At 42.8% G+C, this 21,183-nt stretch overlaps 1 protein-coding gene across 3 annotated transcripts in view; it reads right to left on the bottom strand.

The window, feature by feature from the left end:
• Positions 1-905: 905 nt before the first annotated feature.
• The window catches only part of LOC149328664 (prestin-like), a 198,235-nt gene continuing 177,957 nt past the window's right edge, over positions 906-21,183 (bottom strand). For all 3 annotated transcript variants that reach the window (XM_089559601.1, XM_089559599.1, XM_089559600.1), the window contains 19 exons: positions 19,768-19,990; positions 18,977-19,087; positions 18,303-18,472; positions 16,683-16,847; positions 15,593-15,748; positions 14,363-14,445; positions 13,029-13,182; positions 11,439-11,552; positions 10,705-10,782; positions 10,018-10,113; positions 9,570-9,676; positions 8,937-9,006; positions 8,426-8,535; positions 7,766-7,832; positions 6,971-7,153; positions 6,187-6,241; positions 3,948-4,057; positions 2,769-2,845; positions 906-1,025 (listed from right to left, as the gene is read on the bottom strand). In XM_089559601.1, coding sequence (XP_089415727.1) covers positions 1,016-1,025; positions 2,769-2,845; positions 3,948-4,057; positions 6,187-6,241; positions 6,971-7,153; positions 7,766-7,832; positions 8,426-8,535; positions 8,937-9,006; positions 9,570-9,676; positions 10,018-10,113; positions 10,705-10,782; positions 11,439-11,552; positions 13,029-13,182; positions 14,363-14,445; positions 15,593-15,748; positions 16,683-16,847; positions 18,303-18,472; positions 18,977-19,087; positions 19,768-19,990 — 2,139 coding nt within the window. In that variant the 3' untranslated portion in view covers positions 906-1,015. The remainder of the gene's footprint in view (positions 1,026-2,768; positions 2,846-3,947; positions 4,058-6,186; positions 6,242-6,970; positions 7,154-7,765; positions 7,833-8,425; positions 8,536-8,936; positions 9,007-9,569; positions 9,677-10,017; positions 10,114-10,704; positions 10,783-11,438; positions 11,553-13,028; positions 13,183-14,362; positions 14,446-15,592; positions 15,749-16,682; positions 16,848-18,302; positions 18,473-18,976; positions 19,088-19,767; positions 19,991-21,183) is intronic.

The following is a 21,183-nucleotide window of genomic DNA, read 5'->3' as shown; positions in this document are numbered from 1 at the left end:
TCATTCGCCGAGAGTTGAGCAGTTACTGCACCGCATTTTCTTTCCTCACAATGGATTTTAAAACTGGCACGTGCAATGCGAGGTCGACAAGTTATTTTGCTTCATCAAGTAAAGCTGCTTAAGTATATATCTTGAGCTATATACAAATCAATTCCGAATGAATACGGTGCTTTAAGTCCTGTATGCGGCTTCAAGAGCTGATGAGCTCTGCATTAAAGACTGCAGTAAAGATTTTTCCAAGCGGCGGCCTGATAACTATGATCCATATAGCAGCTCAGGTCCTGTTTATTGTTCTGGTGAACTGAATAGCTAAATACTGTAGCGTTTTCTAAGTGGGCGGTTGTTTTAAAATTGATAAATGTGTTATCAGGAGAAAACCGATGTAGGAATACGGCACAATAAATGTGATGTAAGTATAAAAACTTATTTCGTTTGCAGATGCTATCACGTTCGAAGGCAGTTGCTTGTAACATATATATGAGCCGCTTAGCGACTGATTATATATATATATATATATATATATATATATATATATATATACACACACACACACACACACACTTTTAATGCATGTTAATGTGCAGCCTTTGTCAGAAATATGCAGCCCACAGCGTTTGCTTCTTGGTCGTACAGTGTGGCTCGTTATGCATCTTCAGCATTGTAAACCCTTGTCGATGAGCGCAACTCTTATCCTCGTAACTGTGGAACTTAGGACTTGCATGTGTGTTTCAAGAGCGTTATAATTCTGCTTAGAAGCAAACTCCTTGGGTTGAAAAGGACTGTGCATGATTGAAAATAATTCTAAAATAGTGCAGGCTGCAAGTAACGGATTTTTCGATAGGATGGATTTCACAGCCTGATATATATTAAAAGAAACACGAAAAGACTGACACAAGAGACTTACCGCGCTTTGAATAAATACTAAAACCATGTAGGATGTTTATTACAAATATTTACAAAAGTGCGAAAGCGGGATGTGACGTCACGACAGCGGCTTGTAAGGCGGGAGAATCTCTCAAAGAAACCTGCAGTACAAGCAGAAAATTGCACCGTGAACAAAGGAAGCTGGTAAATTTAGTTAGAGATTGAGTAGAAAGAAAAAAATTCGAAGGGTAATGTAGATTTCTCCGAGGGGCTTGGATATAGTGGAGGAGAAATCTTTCATGGTTCACTGCCTCAAAAAGCCTCGAAATTCACAGCCTCAAAGAGCTTATGCTGGAGGGTATGACTATAAGGCGCACAGAATTTTGCATATCTGCAACATTGCGTACGGTCTCGATTTAAGAAGGATCAGTGGACTTTCATTCAGCACAACATGAAGCACTGCACAACCTGTAACGGGCCTAGATTTTTCTAGTGAAAGCTGCACTTCGGCTATTATGCTGTCAAAAACATAGGTTTAGTCAGGTGATGCTTATCCAAACTGTTCTTTTATGCTGTGTCGGTGGAGTTAAAGCTGCCGTTGGCGATAGTTTATACCCTACACTGACGTATCTTATGTATGTTCATGTATGTAACATGCATAGATATGACATATATAGATATCTTACATATATACATACAAAACATACACGTATGTATGCGTATACATATGCAATATACGAGGGGGTACCCAAAAGAAAGCGGACTTATTTTTGTTTGAACTTATTTGTTCACATTTTAAGCACAGACCTTTACTCTCCTTTGAAGTATTCCCCACTTGCAATGATACGCTTGTCGAATCTTTCATTCTATTTTTCAAAACATTGTTTAAATTCATCTTTTGTGATGCTTGACAGTGCCTCCGTCGTTTTTTTCTTCACCTCAGGAACATCAGCGAAACGCTTTCCATTCACCTATTTTTTCATTCTAGGAAACAAAGAAAGTAGCACGGGGCAAGGTCGGGAGTGTATGAGGGTTGAGGAATAGGGGTCACGCCATTTTTGGTCCAAAATTGTCGTAGAGACAGGGCTGTGTGAGCAGCCACAAATCTGGCCGCTTCCACCCACACTGTTGCCCAATCTTTTCAAAACATCCAAGTAGAAAGCCTGGCTAACTGTCTGACCCTGCGGAACAAATTCTCAATGAACGACTCCTCTCACGTCGAAAAAACAAATCAGCATTGTTTTGAGGTTTGGTTTCACCTGACGAGTTTTCTTGAGGCGAGGTGAATTTGAAGTTTTCCATTGGCATGATTGTTGCTTTGATTCAGGATTCGATTCAGGAACACTTGAGTTGTCCCCACAGCATCGTCCTTGTACTTCTTTCTTAATATTTCAAGAGTTTCCATTCAACTTTTTCCGAGCAAAAATCAGAATTTCACCAGCGCACGCTTTGCACGAAAATCAGCCATTGCAAAAACGACGTTCACACAAAACAGTCGTCACTCTAAAACTCTGCCTAAACTAGTCTGACCTCCTTCAACGACGGCACTCGGCTTACTGACTCTGGAATGTTCGTTCTATGCGCTCCTAGCGTCAAAACGCGGTACCACAGAAGCTTTGCCGACCAAAAAATTTAGTCACGTTTCTTTTGGGTACCCCCTCGTATATGTAACTTAGATAACCTATATATGCGATAAGTTATGAAACATATAGTGTGAATCGTAGAACTTGTTGAGTGTTCGTTTCCATTTTTTTTCGCAGCCTTAAAAACAAAACAGCGTGACGCTTCAACCTAATTCTCATACCCTCAAAAAACAGTCTCTGGCTTTCGGGAAAGTTATTTCTTCATACATTGTTTTTCATTGTTTTACTTAATAATCAACGCCATTCATTAGGCTAACTTACTCAGATGCTTCTGGATGCGAGTCGTCTGACTCTGGTTCGACGATGGACGGCGGTGGCTCGGGGATGGCTCCAATGAACTGCGAGAAAGGAAACATCGAATGTATAAGCCAGAGTCACAATCAATCATATAAATATGTATGTATTCCAGCAATCATCCTGCAATAACTGCAATAGCAGCCGATCACTCGTGCGCCTCCTTCGGCAACAGTGAACTTTATATATAGCTACCTGTTATACATCGCGTATTTTCAGACCACTGACGTCGTATGAATATAAATTATTTTAAAATTAATATGTGCTCTTCGAAGTGCAGTGGCTTAAAACACCACATATTACTATTTTGGGGCTATAAGAAATTAGAGCACTGTATTTGTTTCAGTGCATTGATCTACAACTCAGTTCTTAACCCTGTACATGAAGGTCGAGAAAATAGTCATATCATCTCTACTATAATATTTTCTATCCATCCCACATGACATGCAATTTTGTTCCAGAAAATCTAAAATATATATGCAGTGATATGGTTAGCGTAAGTAGCATCATAGCTAGCTACATTGGACAAATACAGCAAGACAGTATACATATGTGAAAGATGTTTGGGTGGCCGATCCGGTAAAACAAATTTTGCCTTGCGCAGCATGTCATTGCAGTCAGGCACTCAGTATTGGTGAACGGTGGGTGAGGACACAACGCTAAATAATTGGCGGTTTTCGAGTTCAGGAAGGGAAATGCATATTTGTACATGAATATAATGGCAGCTTTTAATGCTACGACGTCCAGTTCTCAATTTAAAGCGCCAGCTCACTGCAAGAGCTGGCCCTCAGAACTTGCTGCAATAAGTGACAGAGTTGATCACTTGCGTGCGTAAACGCGCTTGCTAGCTTCATATACTAAACAATCAACATTGAGTTCAGGGTGCGCTTGATTAAGTACTTTCTATATAAGTGATTTTCGATTAGCATCTTGTTCAAGCACCTTCATTTTTGAGATCCTCTCAGGATGCAAAAAGTAAGCTGAATAGAGGATAGTGATATTAACAGTGACTGTTATTTTCGGTGTATAAAAGAAAGGAATTTTGTCGTAGCTTTTCTCAGAAACATCGCGCCATGAAGAAAAAACAATTATTCTTGCTGAGTAGTAAACGTTGAAGCGCGTAGTATACCAGCACATTATCCGTACCTTGTTTGGATGCTGCGCAGCTTGAACGGCATCGAAGACAGATGGGAAGAATGCGTCTGAACCAAGGAAATCGACGGCATCCGCCTTGCGGAGAAAGTCGAAAACAGAGTCTGCAATGATAAAGTAAAATGCGGTTATAAGCAGGATTGGACTCACGGCCTTTATTTCTGGTCCTTTCCGCACAGCTGAATTATAAAATAAGCATGGTCTGGCTGGCTGATCAGCGTTTACGCTGATTATTTTAATGTTTGTTCGCGCTACCTGTTATCTAAGTGAAATCACCAACTTGCAGACCACGCCCTTCAAGAGAATAGCCATCCCCGCACCATCTTGGTAAGCGCAGTATGTATACGACATAATGCCAACGACATCAATGAACATTTTGCAGCCTTCCCACAGGGGGGGGGGGGGGGGGGGGGGGGCGATACAAGCATAACAATATGACACAGGCACTTGAAACAAAATACACGTAATAATGAATTAAAGCTAGTAATGTACACAAATAACACAACAAACAACGCAGAATAAAATACTCACTAAATGCACATAATACAACAAAAATACCAAATTTGTTAGTCCATGGTTTCCATTAACAAATGCTGAAACGATTGTAGGCTAACCTCAGTAGCTATGTGGGATGGCAAGTTATTCCAATCTATTATAGTGCGAGGAATGGATGATTTCGCGTAGAGCTATGAAAGGCATGCGATACGTTTTATTTTGTTATCATGGTCGCGGCGAGGAAAGACTGCAGGGTGCGGCAAAAAGAAGTCGTGGCAAAAAGATACTCCGCCTCAACGCGTTCTGAGCTCAGCGGGAGCGATGAGCCTGAGACAACTGCTTCTGAACTGATGTTGTGTTATTTGCTGCCGTTAGAATTTAATATTGTAGCAGACAGCGGCCATGCAATTGCCTCTATTTCTAAGGCAATTTACTAATTTCCCTAAAACGTTAACTACCCTCCCTTTGTTACTTTCCTATTCCCTAGCTCACATGGAATGATCCTTTCTGTGCCATGATTTTGTAGGCCAAGATAGGTCTTCTGGAAGCTGTGGGCACGTGTTCTTTCTACAGCTTCAAACTTCTACCGTAACACTTCTAGTGCTCAATATTGATTGCTCTATGCCCAAATCTTATGCGACCACATGTCACTGTTCTTTCGTGCCATTATTCTTAGTTACCATCGATTAGCTGTGTTAATATCCGTGATTTCTTTTTCTCTGCATGAAAGTTCCTTGGTTTTGCTCTTCTTAATGTTTTAGCCATTGCAAGTGTGTCGTTTTATATTGGGCTCAGACCTTTTTCTTGTGGTGCCCTCTGCCTTTGATTTCAGTGAAATAAAGGCTGTTTAATTGATTGATATGTGGCTGGCGCAACATGTCAAATCAGTCGCAAGTTTCGAAAATCTTCCTTTGGGTACCATTTTGACGCATTACAAATGAAAAAGCGCAGTGAATAGATCCAAAATACTGGCCCGTTTAAACAAAAAAAAAACTTTTTGTTTTTTTGCGCAAGCAGCAGCGTCAAGTGCAGCGAGCAGAATAGCACAAGCAGACGGCTTTGCAACGATATCGATTCCTCTAGCCGAAGTACTTTATTTTTCATAAGTAAGATTATATATTTCATAAGTAGGATTTGCTGTAGGAGAGACGTAAGGAAGAAAACGATTCCGTCTCATTTCAGAAATAACATTTTCATCTTGTTTAAGCCATTTTCAAAGAACTGAAGTAATTTTGCTCTAGAGTGTAAGTTAAACCTCACTTTTGGCGACAATATCCAGACAACATGGCCGATTGTGCGTACTTCTCTAGTGATCTCCCCTGATTTGGGGAAAAGTTATCGCAGAAAAATACTACTTGAGTGAAACTGTATATAAAAAAACGCATTTTTTGTACTCCGAGGACCCCTCGCCATCACCGTACCTGTCGTCCAAACTCGTTTTCTTACCTGCTAATCTTGGTAACGTAATAGTCACTGTTCATGTCCTCAGGTGCAAAGCGAGAGATATCAGTAAGTGTACAAGCAATTTCCTGATTTTTCGTGAGTCTATCCTGAATGATCACATTATGGCCACTCTGATGACTGTATAGCCGCTCGATTCGCTAGCTTCTTAAAAATCGGTTAGACATGCCCGCAACATCATGGCTGCCGGTTGCACTGTGATCCCTTCAAAGTTTCCTTGGGTCATCTTAGAGTGCCACGTGAAGCAGAAGTTTACAAGCTATTTGAAGACACTTACCAGAACAGGCAGCAATGTAGAGCTTCACATCGACGGAATCATATTCCCTTTTCAGCTGAAACAAAAGAAATAGTGGTGTCAATATGAGTCGAAGCGCATCCTGCCATACTCTACTATCAAGATATTGCGCACCGAAGTACGGAATTGGGCGTGTATTATAACTACATTGAAGACTTCATTGATTTGTTTCAATCAAGAATGAATGAGTTGACTGGGAAATGTTTTATTCTTTATTTCATTGCTATTCTGATAATGTATAATCCTTAACGGCGCTAAAACGATGCTTAAGGTTTTACTTGTTGCTTTCAAGGGAGACACGGGCATTAAAACGCGCTACCCAGATTATTGTTTCGCGGTTTTCCTTAGGGCTTTAATGCGATCCCGGATGTAAAAGAACTGTATTCATCGAATCTAACAATGACCCTACTGAAACGTTCCATGCGTTCCATAGCCCATATCATATGAAGAAATGTATGGACATCCATAAGTTATCTGCATGAGGTCTATAACGTTTCCAAAAAATGTGCATGACGTCATATGCAGTCCGCAAGATCCTATATGCGCATTCTATAATGTGCATACCGACTCCATACACTCCCCACTGACCTCACATGATTCGCATGGAAATATCTGAAATTATGAGAGTCGCATTATGAAAACTTTCAGTAGGGTATACTTTCTTTAATGCTTGCATTTATGACGTGTGGCTGTTGTTATAAAAGAATTGAAAACGAGACTGTAGCCAAACCAAATATCTCAAAATCATGGCGTTAAGATTCCTCACCTGCTTGAGGAGGGCAATGCTGGACCCATCCATGAACGAGACACGCGAGAAATCGAGGATGATGTGGGTGGGTAACGCGAGCATCTCAGTCACGCTGTTGGACGACTTCAGCGAGCAGAGGTCCGTGGCTACGCTGCAGTTCAAAGACGCGTTCTTTGATTCGGCGCCCAACATCGGTGAGTCCTGTCGCACACACGGTACGGGGAGAAAGAGAGAGAAACAAAAAGAAAATAGCTCATGAAATCCAGTACACGAAGACACTGCTAAAATGGAACGCCGGGCTGAAATGCATGTAACTGCATGAAGTTAAAATTGATTCCAACAGTCTAGCGGAAGAAAAATTTCGTGGCTAAGCTCTAATTGTCTCCTCTCAATTTCAGCAGTCCGAATAGCAGCTAAGTATGGCTGAGACATTATGTTTAGTGCCACTTTTCTTGGGGTTTATGAGAAGGGGAAATAGACGGGCTGCTGATCGACTAAATGACATCACATATCGCCAGAATCCAGCTAGTTATTGTAAGGCGGGCACTAACTGCCAAGGAAGGTTTCCTGTAATTCTATCGTTGCAAATTAAACGTCGGCCCATAAGCAGCAGTTAAAATAGAAGCCAGCAGGTAACCTACTCTTGATACAAGCTTGTCTGAATGGTTACGACTCTTTGACAAATATTTGTAAAATACTTTCATCGAGGAAGTTATATATTGAGTAGTCGCAAAGTAGCCTCAGCTTCTGATGGTTCATCATTAGTGCCAAAGTGATAATTGCTCTACACAATGTCGTAACACGCTCACTCACCTTGACTAGGTTGGCGAGGTTGCACGTGGATCCCTTCTGAGCTCGTTTGCGGGCCTTAAGCACATCCCTGTGGATGAAACAGAACTCGTGTCAAGCACAGGAATGTAAGAATGAAACACATTCATTACTAAGAGCTGTGACTCTTGTTTATGTCGGCACAAACTTTTAGGTCGTCTAGAAATAAAAATTTACATGTGATTCGTTTCTGAAAGCTGAAAATAGTTTGTTTTTCACAAGTGATGTGCAGCGCGCTTTACTACTGATGTGCCCTGCATCTAGTTCCCGTCTTGCCTATCGCAACGCCTCCGTAAGTGTCAATTTTCTTAGGGGCCGCTTTTGGATTCATGTACCAACTTTTTCAGAGAAGGACTGCGCCAACAATAAAAGTGCTTCTAATGCTAGAAGCCACTCGGTTAATTAAATAAGGCGCCATGTAGATATGATAAAGCTTCGCTGAGGGCTTTTTAATTGAGTCTCAGTTTCCTCAAACTATTTGATAATATACCTAAGCGCTTACTCTAGAAAATATTTTTTGCATTCAATGCGCTGATACGCAGCTTGAATGTAATGAGTAGTGTCCAAAATCTGACGGTGTCTTCCTTTTGCTTGGTTATGCATCTTGGTCCTAATTATGCTTGACACGTGGCGTTTTTTACTCACCTCACAGTGAAGCCGACCTTCTTGTAGAGCTGTTCCTTGAAGTACTCTGTGTTGGCGAAGTGGACAGGTCCTCCGAAGTGGAAGATCTTGATCTTGGGGATTTCATCGACCTATAGAGACATCAAATTTATGAACTTTAACAAGAGCGAATGAAATACAAGCCTTAGAGCTAAGAAAAATACCTGGCCTTATACGATCCCAAAGGTAGAAAGTATTTTTATATGCCTTACAGATTTGGGAAAAATGAGAGACTTGAATAAAATTCGGAGTAGAGGAAAATAAATAAAGCCTTCATTAAACTCATACTTCAGTGTGGTCGGGAAAACTTCCCGTTAAGCAAACCATTACCTGCGCTTACTTCAACAGAGGGGTAAACTTTGCTTTCTCTACTAACCTATGCTCGCGGTATATTTACTTATTCTATGAAAATAAACAATAGGTTTAATACTTCACAGCTCGTGGCTGGATAGGGTGTCTTGGAAAGAATATCTGAATTTCATTTGGGCCTCACCATTTGATACTTCTTGATGGGAACAAAGAACTCAGTGTCAGCCACAGAACCAAGGAGGAAGGTCTTTGGTCTGAGGAAGAAACAAAGCAATTCAAGCATATTAAAATCCATTGAAGAACACGCTGCATTCCTTAACAAGATTCAACTACGAAAAGTTTTATCAGTTTTCACTGCTGTTCATGTTTAACGAAGACACAAGGTGTTCAGTAAACTATTCACTCTCCAGGAACATAAAAACTTTGCCCCCTTTTTAGGACCCACAGCTACTGCAAGTTCAGCATTATAACAAAATTGGGAAAGAAAGTAGGTGATTAACGAGAAACAAGGGTAAACCTTGCCATTGCAGACTGACATTGCTCAAGCAGATAGCATCGAGTTCTTTGCACGAAATTATGAGATATCATTCGAAAACTTTAAACATATTATTTTAGATTTAAAAAAATATTCGAACTATTCTGAGTGTTCATGGGGCACTCCCGAAGCACATTCCAAGCTTTTTTCGCGCAGAACAGGCTGGTTTATTCAAAAGCTAAGAACTACAAAAACCAACAATTACTTCACATCGTACATTGAAAGGACTACACGAAACGGAACAATTTTCCTCGAATGACATAGACGACGTGCAGCGCTTACCTCTGAATCTTGTAGATGAGTGTGAGAAGAGAGAATCCCACACCAATGGCGAGACCGGTGATGACGTCGAAGATCACGGTGGCACCGAATGAGACCATCCAGACTTGCTGCAAGTTGAGATAAGATCGGGAAGAATGAGCGGGAGTCGTCGATGTATGTAAGAATTTTACTTCCTTTTTGCCCTTTTGCACTCGCTGCATTTATTAACGCTTTACTTATATGCAAGAAGCTTTACTCAAGTCGTGTCCCGTGAAACAAGACGACTACTGCGCATACTTGGCACTCGGGAAGCCTAGATAGCAAGTTCTTTTTTAATTTTCGGTGGTGCATACTTAATGCTTGCTACGGAATGAAGCATGTTTTTTAAAAGGAAATTCAATTCATGGTTTAGTAGCAATTTTTTGGTTTCGAAATTGAGTCGCGGCAATAGCGTGAGAAGTTTACTTACTCCATCAATCTTAGAGATATCCCAGTAGCGCTTGAAGTCCTGAACTTGCATGACAATCTTCTTCAATGAGGTCACAATGATGGCCGCCAGAACGCACTGAAATATAAAGAGCAAATTGTAAGGATGAGGTATAAAAAGAAATGCATTGCTGTGCTACTATTTTGTAGATTAGGCGCAAGAAAAAGAAGCATGAAATGAATGAAAAAAAAAAGAAAAAGAAAGCCATTATTTGATGCAGCAGTTCACAAGAAGTTTTATTGTAGGAGGTGAATATTCTTTGAAGGTATGTTCATGCACACACGGCAGGAGAGCACTGATATATCAATCCCTGGATATTTCGAATTGTAGTTCTCTCTTGCTGTTTTATTATTTGCTAGTATAAACGGAACTTGAGGAGGATTGCACATGAGAGCGTGGTTGATTCATGAACTTATACCCACTCGGTTGCTTGTTTATGAAAATAATAGACGCTGAATACGCCTTATTATAAGAATCAATCAGAAAATTTTAGAATCCGCTTAGAATGTACCTGAGAGTTTGCACTAATTGGTTACCAATTTTGTTCTATCGATCGAAATGAGACCGTATTTGCGTAGTTTTTGCCCATGAAAAAAATACATATTTCCTGAGATGCAGCGGATATTTAGGGACGCGGCGAACAAAGTATGCATGAAGTATATTACTTACGATGGGCAGCTCTTCCAAGTAGTGGCCCAGGAACAGAACCATGAGAACGATGATGACGATGTTGACCACACTCACAATCTAGAGAAGAAAATTAAACATGCCATGAGAAGTTTAGTAACCACGCTCTTACTTCTCAGAAAAGCAGCCAAGTGATGTTTAAGTTTCAACATAATAAAACTTATTGCGCTGTTTGTTACTCTTCGATGCTTTAAGCAGCGCAACATTCATGATATAGGTAGCCTATAATTACGGGACACGTTGCTTATATTGTGACCTCAAGACCATTAAACACTTTTGAGTGCGAGGGACTGACGCATGAGATAATCTGCACTTTGAATTGAGAGACGAGTTCCTCCGGTATCCCAACAAGGGACACTTATCACTTCTTTCCATCAAAAATGTTGTTCCATTAACTGCACTCCGTTAACAACGCGAACTGTAATTCACACGCGGGTCACTATTCGTTGTACACAAGACTGGAAGGAGGCGGTGCCAGGCTAAAAATATACTTAAACTTTAGAATTCCTCACGGATCATTGGTGTAAATTCTGATCGGTGCAAAAACCAATAACCTTATTTTTTTAACGCTGTATGCTCATCGACCTGTGACCTGTAAGCTACGAGGGCAAAATTTGTTTCGCCTGTGTGAAAAAGCATTGTATTTTCGCAGGATTAAAATTCTGAAAAATTTTGAAAAGACAAATTTGACCAGGTTGCAAAGAAATAGCACGTACCTGTGTCTTGCCACCGGCGCCCTCTTGGACGGCGCTGCGAGGCACAGACGCAGCAATAGGGAAGCAGGAGAAGAAGGACGAAAACACGTGACTCGCTCCGAGGGCGAGGAACTCCTGGTAAAGAAGAGGGGAAGAGAATAAGTGGGAATAGAAGCCTACAGCATCAGCCATTTAAAATGAGCATCTGAAACGCTTAGTCTGTACTAGTGATCCCGACTCCATAGACTCCATTTTTAGGAGACAACAACGCAGCCTGGGGCGGCTGAGTGTCACGTGACTAAATGAGATGCGAAATGTTGCTGGGATAGGGTGTGGCGTATGGCACAGGAGGGTGCTAATTAGAGATAAGTGTGATGTGTTTTGCCCTGCAGTGGATGCAGCCATGATGTTGAGGATGGTGACGCTAAATCAATGTGAACAGTGCGATCACTGCATTCAGGTTGATAATGCGTTGGAATTTGTTTAAGGGCGTCAGTGTGATGGAATTTTGAGGCAACGTTCTTTAATAGGTAAAAACAAAGAAACAAACTGTTGTGACGCTTGCACACTGATTATGTGCAGTAAGATGACTCGAGTAACTGGTCGTATGAAATGCTACCCTAAGGGCCCCATGGTACTTGAATAACACTTAAATTAGTGTTAATATCTAAATTAGTCGGTCAGCGCTTAAGATAGATGCGAACGTTGCTTTTTTTTTACACTGGGGCATTTTCAGATTTGCTCAGCTCGACGTTGTCTAAGTAACATTTTTATAGAAAAAGAAAGATAAGACTTGAAAATTAGCACGATTGGCATCAGCCTAACGGCCGTTGACCTCCATTAATGCTGAAGGATTAAGGAAAGGAGGGCGAAGGACAACTCTGGATGATGTCCTGCGGAGATCGTGAAATTTTGCTGTTTCCCTCATGTCTAACTCGTAGTAACTAGGCAGCATTGCAAAGAGATGACGATAAGAGCCCTCAAAATACGATAGCAAGGTGCACAGCCTGGAAATTGTTTCCCTCGACCAATACAGGCGATTGTTATTTGGTTGGTTTATGGTTTATGGGGTTTAACGTCCCAAAGCGACTAAGGCTATGAGAGACGCCGTAGTGGAGGGCTCCGGAAATTTCGACCACCTGGGGTTCTTTAACGTGCACTGACATCGCGCAGTACACGGGCCTCTAGAATTTCTCCTCCAAAGAAATTCCAGCCGCCGCGGCCGGGATCGAACCCGCGTCTTTTGGGTCAGCAGCCGAGCACCATAACCACTGAGCCACCGCGGCGGCCGATTGTTATTTATAGCTGTAAGCAGAGCCCTGAACTTTATACACTTGCGCGTAAGGTTGCAAATCAAGAACAGCTTATTTATTGCGGTCTTCAGAGTTGGTGAGTCAGTTAGCGAGGAGCGTTCTTAAATATGCACTAATAAAATTGTTATTACAGACCGTTCAATGAGAATCCTTTCATGGATTATCCAGGCGATGTTAGCGTAGAAGAAACGACAAAAGATGTGCTGTCATATCTGCAAGCTAGGCAAACTGTATGGCAGTGTGTAAATGTCCGCGACAATTTTCCACACGGAACGGCAATGGTTAGGCGCATGTGTACCTGGTTGGCGTCCACAGCATAGCCGTGCTTCTGGCCAAAGATTCTTCCCAGTGAGAGCGTGATGGCGAAGCTGACGATGGCCAAAGCGAAGGACTCGGGTAGGATGCTGGCGATCAGCGACGTGTTGAAGCTTGGAAGCGTAGGCTCGGGCAGCCTGAAAGAAAGAGCGAAGAAGCAGTGAGGACGTGTTCAGGCTAGACTACAAAATTAGCTGCAGCCTCTGACAGGTGACACGCAAACCCAGCGCATAAAGTGCTGGCGTGTGACAATAAATAATACCTTGGGGCCGCATGCGTAAAGAAACAATGCCATTTATTACCTGGAGTGGACATGACATGTGCAACTTTAGCTGCCGCAGCCTGTGTCAACAATATTTATTTCACTGCATCTGGTTTATGGGTTTATGGGGGTTTAACGTCCCAAAGCGACTCAGGCTATGAGGGACGCCATTTCACTGCATCTGTAGTACACAAAATGGTGCCCCAGTTGTGCATTGTAACGCTACTGGTCTGCATACTCCTGCTGTAATGTTTTTTGCAGCACTGGCAGAGCTGAGAACATGTATAGTCGATGATTACAACAGAGATCCATAAAACAGGCAAAAAATGCCGATAGATTTCGTTGAATTTGAAAATGCTACCGCAGCATTCACCATTGCTGGGAACTACTAATATTGCTACTGTTAAATATTGTTTCTTTTCACATTTGTTTTATATAATTTTAAACAGTTACTAAACTTTGCTATCGTGAAATAACCTGAGAAGACCACTGCAAAGAAAATTACACGAAATATGAATTAAACAGTGCTTAAACCTTGGTGTTATATTTTTATTTTGTTGAGTACCTCATGTAACAGATATCGTTAAACAATCATTTTAAAGGAAACTGTTTCAATTCATATCCACGAAGCCCAAATGTGCGGCTTTTGGTAATATAGATATGTTAATAAAAGTCAGCATTAAAAATAAGGCGATGGCTAAAAGCAACTCAATTATAGCAGAATTTGTTGATATTGCGCGTTTTTAAGATGTGCATGCACTGCAATGGTAACAGAGAATTCTGCGCACATTTTAATAAAGACAGCTTAAAGCTGTCGTCCCGCTTTCTTAGCACAAGGTTTGTGTGCGGATGTCTTTGCAGGGAATATAAACCATTTCAATTAATTAGTTGTTTTGCCCCTTTACTATCAAAGAAACCAATTTAATTTGTGCCCTCCTCGCCATCTTACACCCCATAGCTAAGAGCGTAAGTGCAGGCAGCTGATCTATTCATTCTTCTCGCTGAGCTACGACATTCGACCTTAGTGCGAACGGTTCAGTAGCGTGGCAGCTTACTTTTCAGGAATGGTTCCAACAACTTCAACGCCGTAGTTTTCTCTGAGGTTCAGGTAGTGAGAGCCAACTGTGAACAGTACCACCTTGAAAGAAAAGTAAAATGACTCAAGTTGTTGCCATGAGACACTGCAAAGCCGCCAACCAGCATTGCATGCACTAAAACAAACGTAAAAAAAAACTCGGACTTTGGCACATGGCGGCAGGTGGCGCTGGAAGTTTCGGTGAATCACGTGTTTAAACGCATAAAACAAATGTTACGTTCGGCGGAACAGCTGAAGAGCAATCTCTTGGTATGTTTGCATAGACATCTGGCTGTAGTAGCAAGTTACCTTGAGCGCCGTACGGCCTGACGCTAGTCATAAAATGCGAGTGCATAGAGCTTTATAAATCAAACCTTAGTTCTTTTTTCGTTAGGTTTTTATAGAGCACCAAATGTCTCGTCCACATGCGCTGTGAGATGCAGTACCTCTTTTCGTGCTTTGGCGTTGGGCGACGCTGCCGCCTAAACGCCACAGTTGAGCTAATAAAATATAAGAAATTAAGATTCTTGTGCTTTTACTTAATAAAAAAAAACTTCCTGACAACTACTTTTTAAGTACTGCGATGTTATATATAAAGCCGTCATAGAGCCTGTAATAGAGCTTCGGATTGAAAGCTAGAACTTGCTGTTTTTGAAAGAATGTGCTTTTTGGGTTAGAGATTTATATGTGGGCGGCCAGACATACCAAGCTGCAAAGGTTCAGACAAGGTTAGACCAAATTTTGTTCATTAATCTGAGTGAAAAAAAGATTTCAGTAAAGGGCGTATTTGCTCATCTCTGTAGAAACACGGCGTCAGAAGCCAGCAGTTCAATCTGCTATAGAGTATCGATCAACGCACTTTCATAGCCGCTGAAACACTGTAATACCAATAAATCGGGAATCACTAGCTCACCACTGTGCATTAGTTCGCATCACGTAGTTAGCGCTCGCATTTTGTTCATTGTAGCTAAGAACCAACTAGGCCGAATCTCTAGCCTTGTTCATTTATTTTTGCTTGTATTCTCACTTTTCATATTTCGCTGACGTGTACTGCAAACGTTCCCCTTCATGCTGTACAGCCATGTTTCGTCACTGGTATTGTTCTGTTATATTGCGTCAAACGTAAGTAGAAAGAGTAAAGGGACTGGTATTGTTCTGTTATATTGTATAAAGGGTAAGTAAAATGAGTAAAGAGTAAAGGGTAACTTACGACTGTGAGTTCGATGGGAAGCGGGATTCCGAGCCTGCGGATCACGGGGGGATCGAGGAACAGCTTGACCACCATGATGACTATGATGGCGACGAAGGCCACCAGCGTCGTCTGCCACGCCACCTCGTGAATGTGTTCAAAGAAGGCGTACAACGTCTGCACAGAAACGACAGGAGGGAATTTTCTTATTGCGTGGGTTCGTGCATTGCCTTACTACAGGGAAGCTAGCTCATTTTGCAAAATAATGACTGAGAGGACCCTTGCACGGAGGTTCAACGAAATACGATTGTAGGGTGACACTTCATCGCTTTTCCCCTTTCGTTCAACAAGGAAAAATATTCGTTTAGGCTATACCGGTTCAGCGCCCGAATGTGAAAACCATTTTTGTCGATACAAGCATGTGTTGAACAGTTAAGAGAAATATTGAAAAACTGCCACCGGATGAGTTATCGCCAACATCTTTCTTAGAGTCACACACATAGATATTTCGCAAAGGAAAGTTTTCAGTGCGCAAGCATCAGTCCATTCGAATACACAAATGAAGACATGCCTAAAATCGCGGTATTTGTGTTTCACCCTAGGGGCCAAAATCTGACATTTAGAGCAGTATGGTAGGAAAAAAGTCGTGCGTTCATAAATGATGTACGACGAGCGGATCAGTTCTGGTGCCTGTCGCAACACTGAGGCCTACAATTATCGACGGTCATTTAGGCTATGTTTTGCACCACGCTATTCTTGTGGAACGTTCTCCACCAGACACGACTGCTCCAAGTTCTGACCTTACGGAAAGGTGACTCGCATTGTGGGTCCGTTTCAAGGACAATTGCGTGATGTTTTAAACGACACCATGAATAACACTCTATTGAAGCTGACCCCAAAGTATGCAAGAACGGGCACAAGTACGCAAGAACGGACACAAGAACTCGCCCAGAGCTGTTAGAACTTTCAAACCGTAACTGCCTATGGCAAGAGTAGCACTCCATGTTCACCAGCTAACTGCTTTACGTTCTAGCCAACCTATACCTAAAACCCACTCAACGAGCTGTAAGCACTTTAGAGCGGGAAACGGTCATTGGTGTCTTGCTCCCACCTTGTATATGGTGAACATTCCCGTCATGTGGGGCACGTGGTTCCCGAAGATGGATCCCAGCTGGCTGACGACCACCTGGACGGCCACGCCCGTCGCGAAGCCGTTGACCATCTGCTCCGAGAGGAACACGTTGAGCGTGCCCAGGCTCAGGAAGCCAAACACCAACTGTGGGATGGAGTGGTGTAGAGCGCAGGTCAATAAACGATTGCATGAAGTACACGTCGACTTATCTACAGTCGGGAAAAAACTTCTCTGGAACGCGTGCTACGTAAACGGAGTCCGTAGGTCTAATGCTATCCGCCACACTTGTCGAGTCGAAAACACAAAATTTTTACTAGTGTGGCCTCCCGCCGCCGACAAAACTAGAGCTATCAACTAGAGCTATCAGTTTTGATCGGGGAACAGACGGTCCAGAGACTGTTCCCCTCGATTGCACCTATTTATTTGCACTACTCATGGTCCGATTACATGTGTTACTACACAGCGTAAAACAGCATGAACAAAGGTAGCATAAAAAGTAGAAAGAAAACATCGCAAACAACGACACAGCAATGAATTTCTGTGAAGCCAAAAATACACAAATATATACAGAAATATACAGATACCCAGAATTGGACTCTAAGCGATTTACGCTGAAATAATGATAAGAGCCGACCAATATCGTTTTGCTCAATTAAATGATTATCTAATTCACCAAATGTCTACTCCTTTATGCTTCATTAAGTCCACTGTTTGACCTTAAAAACGAGTCAGGCAACACCGCTTCGGTTGTTTGCCTGCAACGCCTCAACGAATGCTGATTCCTGCCGCTGCGCCGATTGAAACAAAATGAGGGCGTTTCGACTAGGTATATTGACCTATATTCCTTGAACACCCGTCTTTAGGCCTGCGTTTGCCGAACTCCAACAGCGCCATGTACTGATGCCTCATGTAGCTTGTGACGCGGCGTCAAATCATCCTGAGTGTTTAGAGACGATTTAGCGTCACAAGAGAACTGTGTTTGTCCCATACAGGGCGCGTGGCCCATTCAAGCTCCAGAAACATGAACAAATAATGCGACTAACATAGCTCCTCGGCACAAACATAAAGAGTTAGGCCCGATGACGTTTTTTAGGCTCAGATTCCTAACCGGGATTTACCTTGGGACGATAAATATCTACAGATACCGAGACGGTTACCCAGTAAGCTTCAGTTTTGGACAGTGTATAAGCCAGCGGATGTCTCTAAAAATCCCTAACATGCTCGTCATTTCGTATTTGGAATCATCTACTTTATACTTCGAACTGATAACCACATTCCCAATTACTTGAAACTCGAATGAAACCTTTTTCACTGTTTGCGCACTGAGGTGAGTGAACATGCTTTCTGGACTGTTCAGCACGCGCAGAGTAAATCGACGCTGTTTAACCCGGAAACTGGAACGCTGATCCGATAACCCAAAAGAAATAGGGCTGCACCCAGATAGGTAAATTTGAAATTGTATATGCAGGCCACACTCGCGATAACAGCATTAAAGAAGTCAAACGATATATGTGGGGTAAATATTAAACAGAACGTTTCTCCAATAAAACAGGTGCATTATGACGCCTGAGTACGCATTACGAGGAACCTCCGGCTTACCTGTATAATGCCGATGGTGAAGCATAACGCCGACGTTACTTGCCCCACCGTGTAGGGCCCTGCCTGCGTGGCGTTGTGTATGGCCACCATGGAGTGGTGACCACCCAAGTCACCGCTGATGAGTTCTCGAACCACGCCGCCCGTCATCATGGACATGATGGCGTCGGCGCCTGCAGGTTGAATGAGCACCCGCTTTCAGTGATGCATTTCGTACCTTTAACAGTACGCAACATGAGAGCGCAAGATCCGCTTAGAGGAGACCTAAATGAGGGCGGAAAACATATTAAGGTACTGCGTGTCCATCTATCGGTTACATGTCACGGTCACCGTTACCGAGTCCTCATTCACCACAAGTGTCACATAAATGCTCGTGATACAAATCAGCCTTTTAGAATTAGGTGTCATTAGAAGAATGTACAAAAAATCATTGTTGTTTTTGTTAGTGGTTATGTCCTAGTGGTCCTTTCTAGTGGTAGAACTGTTTAATGTTTAATTGACCACCAGTCTTCTAGACTCTTTAGACGTGGTAGTACATGTCGGCAGCTCTTTGCTGCACAGGTTTTGTAGAAACGAAGGGAGAAAGGGAATTCATGTGAATAAAACAATGCACTGGTATACACGCAGGTGAGGCGGACGAGATGTGAAAGTAATTAAGGATAAGACTGAGCACTCACCAACGGATGCTTGCCTGACGGTGCCCAGGATGATGTAGATCATCATCGGGAACATGGCGTTGTACAGGGCAAAGACCGGAGGGACGGATGCCAGAAGTGTGTAACCCAAACCTGCGATAAAGAGAAGCCATTTGCGTGAAATGTAAATTCTAATACACAAAAGTGCGGATCAGAAAAACAATGAAGAATTTCCGAAGCACTCCCCTTCTGAGCCTCGAATAATATTAGACTGCATTAATAAAGCTGAATAAGACACATGTACCATTCAGAGAGGATTCGTTTTGTTCAATCATAAATCAAATAGTTTAGAGCATTAAGCCAACATCTGTCGATTTTCATAAGTAGCTACCTAAACCACACAAGAAAAAAGAACACCAAAGAAGTGGCAAAAATTTAGGCAAATTTAGTTTGCTCCTCACACCGAAAAAATTCGTTGAAACCTGAGGCCGGAGTCACAGTTCCTTATTCGCAGCAAGAGCTCCGCCAACGGAGTAAGGTAAGCACTAAGGTAAGTAGTAAAACATTTTTTTTCTAGAGACGTACATTCTTGAAACACGAGGGCTAAACAAAGAGCTACGCAGCAAAGCTCGCCCATCTCACACAACATCTACTGAACTACTGCAGTGCGCCTTTATTACTAATGTATCCTAAACTTCTATTACGACAACATTTGCCGCGGCTTTTTCGGGGCGATTATTTCCGTATGAAAGCACGGTTGGTTCTCCAGAGACCTCAGCGGCCACCAAAAGGTGTTGGTACAGTGCGAGGAAAGTGCAACGCGGGCAGCTCACTCTGGGGCACTTGGAACATGGCGACGGTGAAGCCCGTGACGATGTCGGCGAGCAGGTACTCCTTGACCCGGTAGGTGCGCAGCCATCCGAACACCGGCAGCAGTCTCGTCGCCGTGTGCTTCAGGTGGCGGGTGTTGCACTGCGACTTGCCGATGCGCTTGAGCACGTCGCCCGGCACCGTCTTGTGCTTGGGCAGCTGGATGTAGGTGTCGTTGAAGCCGGCCTGCGAGAACGAAAGAGGGATTGTGCGTGGTTATGCTGGCTCTCTATAAACGAGTGTATATATATTACATTTATTACTCTCGTTAGCGAGACGCTGGTATCTTATTGCCGCTCGCCAAGCAGCGCAGGTAATCAACCCAGTAATGGAAATTGCTGGTTTTAACCCTGGTCCTTTGCAAGACGGGTCTTTGCCAGTACATTTCTGATATTGGCTTATTAGCGGGCCTGCTGAGGTAAAAGGCTCGAGGAAAGTATTAGCCTTCCTGTAATTTAGTAGCCGTTTTCATTACTTGCATAGACGCGAGCACAGTATGGATTAATAAAGGGTTAAAGATTTAACCCTACGGTCTCTCCTTGCGGAAGCTGAAGATCCTTCCAATGTCAGCCACTTTTGTGTGCGGGGTGGTCTTCTGTGGAAGAAAAACTATTCTTCTACGGGCCACCGCTTCCAGCTGTTGTTGTTGTTGGGTCCGCTTGCCGAGCACGAGACGCCACCAACCTCGTTCTCCTCATCATCGGCTTAGTCAGCAACGCCGACCATGTATAATAGTAATAGGTAGAATAGGCCTTTTCATGGGCGTCACACTATGCACCCTCGGTCAAACTATTCGAGTCAAACATGGGGTCTCTTTGGGCCCTATAGTAGATTTTTTACGGCACCCTTGAAGACCAAAAGGTTTCGAACCGTGAAGAGGATGGTCCCCCTGGCCCTAGAAAGATTCAGATCATGCAGTACGCTATGAGGTCTGCACTATTTGGCTTACACAGGAAGTACCTTGCCTGAGTGCGAGTGACCAAAAGGGTACATAAAATCGAATCTCAAGTGTGCATAAACAAAAATGGTGGGACTTATACTCACCGTTCGAGCAGGAGTAAAACAAAAACGCGTGTACTTTCCATCCGCGCTACATTGCGTAATCTGTTCGCGAAGATTGCAAGCCTACTTTGGGCACTAGTTGAGCTCACGCATATGCAAAGTGCGATCCCAACGGTTGCTTTCAGCCTTGCCTACTTAAGGAGGACGACAACATGCGTCGGTCATTTTCGTTTTAGGTGGCTGGGCCAGCCCTTCGAGATCGATAGAGATTAGTCACGATCACTGGCTTGTCTGAGCCAGGCCCGCTGAAGTCTCGCACGAAGGCTCACCGCTTAGTCGAGTCGCCTACGATGCATATACAACCAGGCCATATGCTG

The sequence above is a fragment of the Amblyomma mixtum genome, chromosome 9 (assembly GCF_055824585.1).
Source record: "Amblyomma mixtum isolate Tamu chromosome 9, ASM5582458v1, whole genome shotgun sequence".
NCBI classification, from domain to species: domain Eukaryota; kingdom Metazoa; phylum Arthropoda; class Arachnida; order Ixodida; family Ixodidae; genus Amblyomma; species Amblyomma mixtum.
This window is presented reverse-complemented; position numbering and strand designations above follow the sequence as displayed.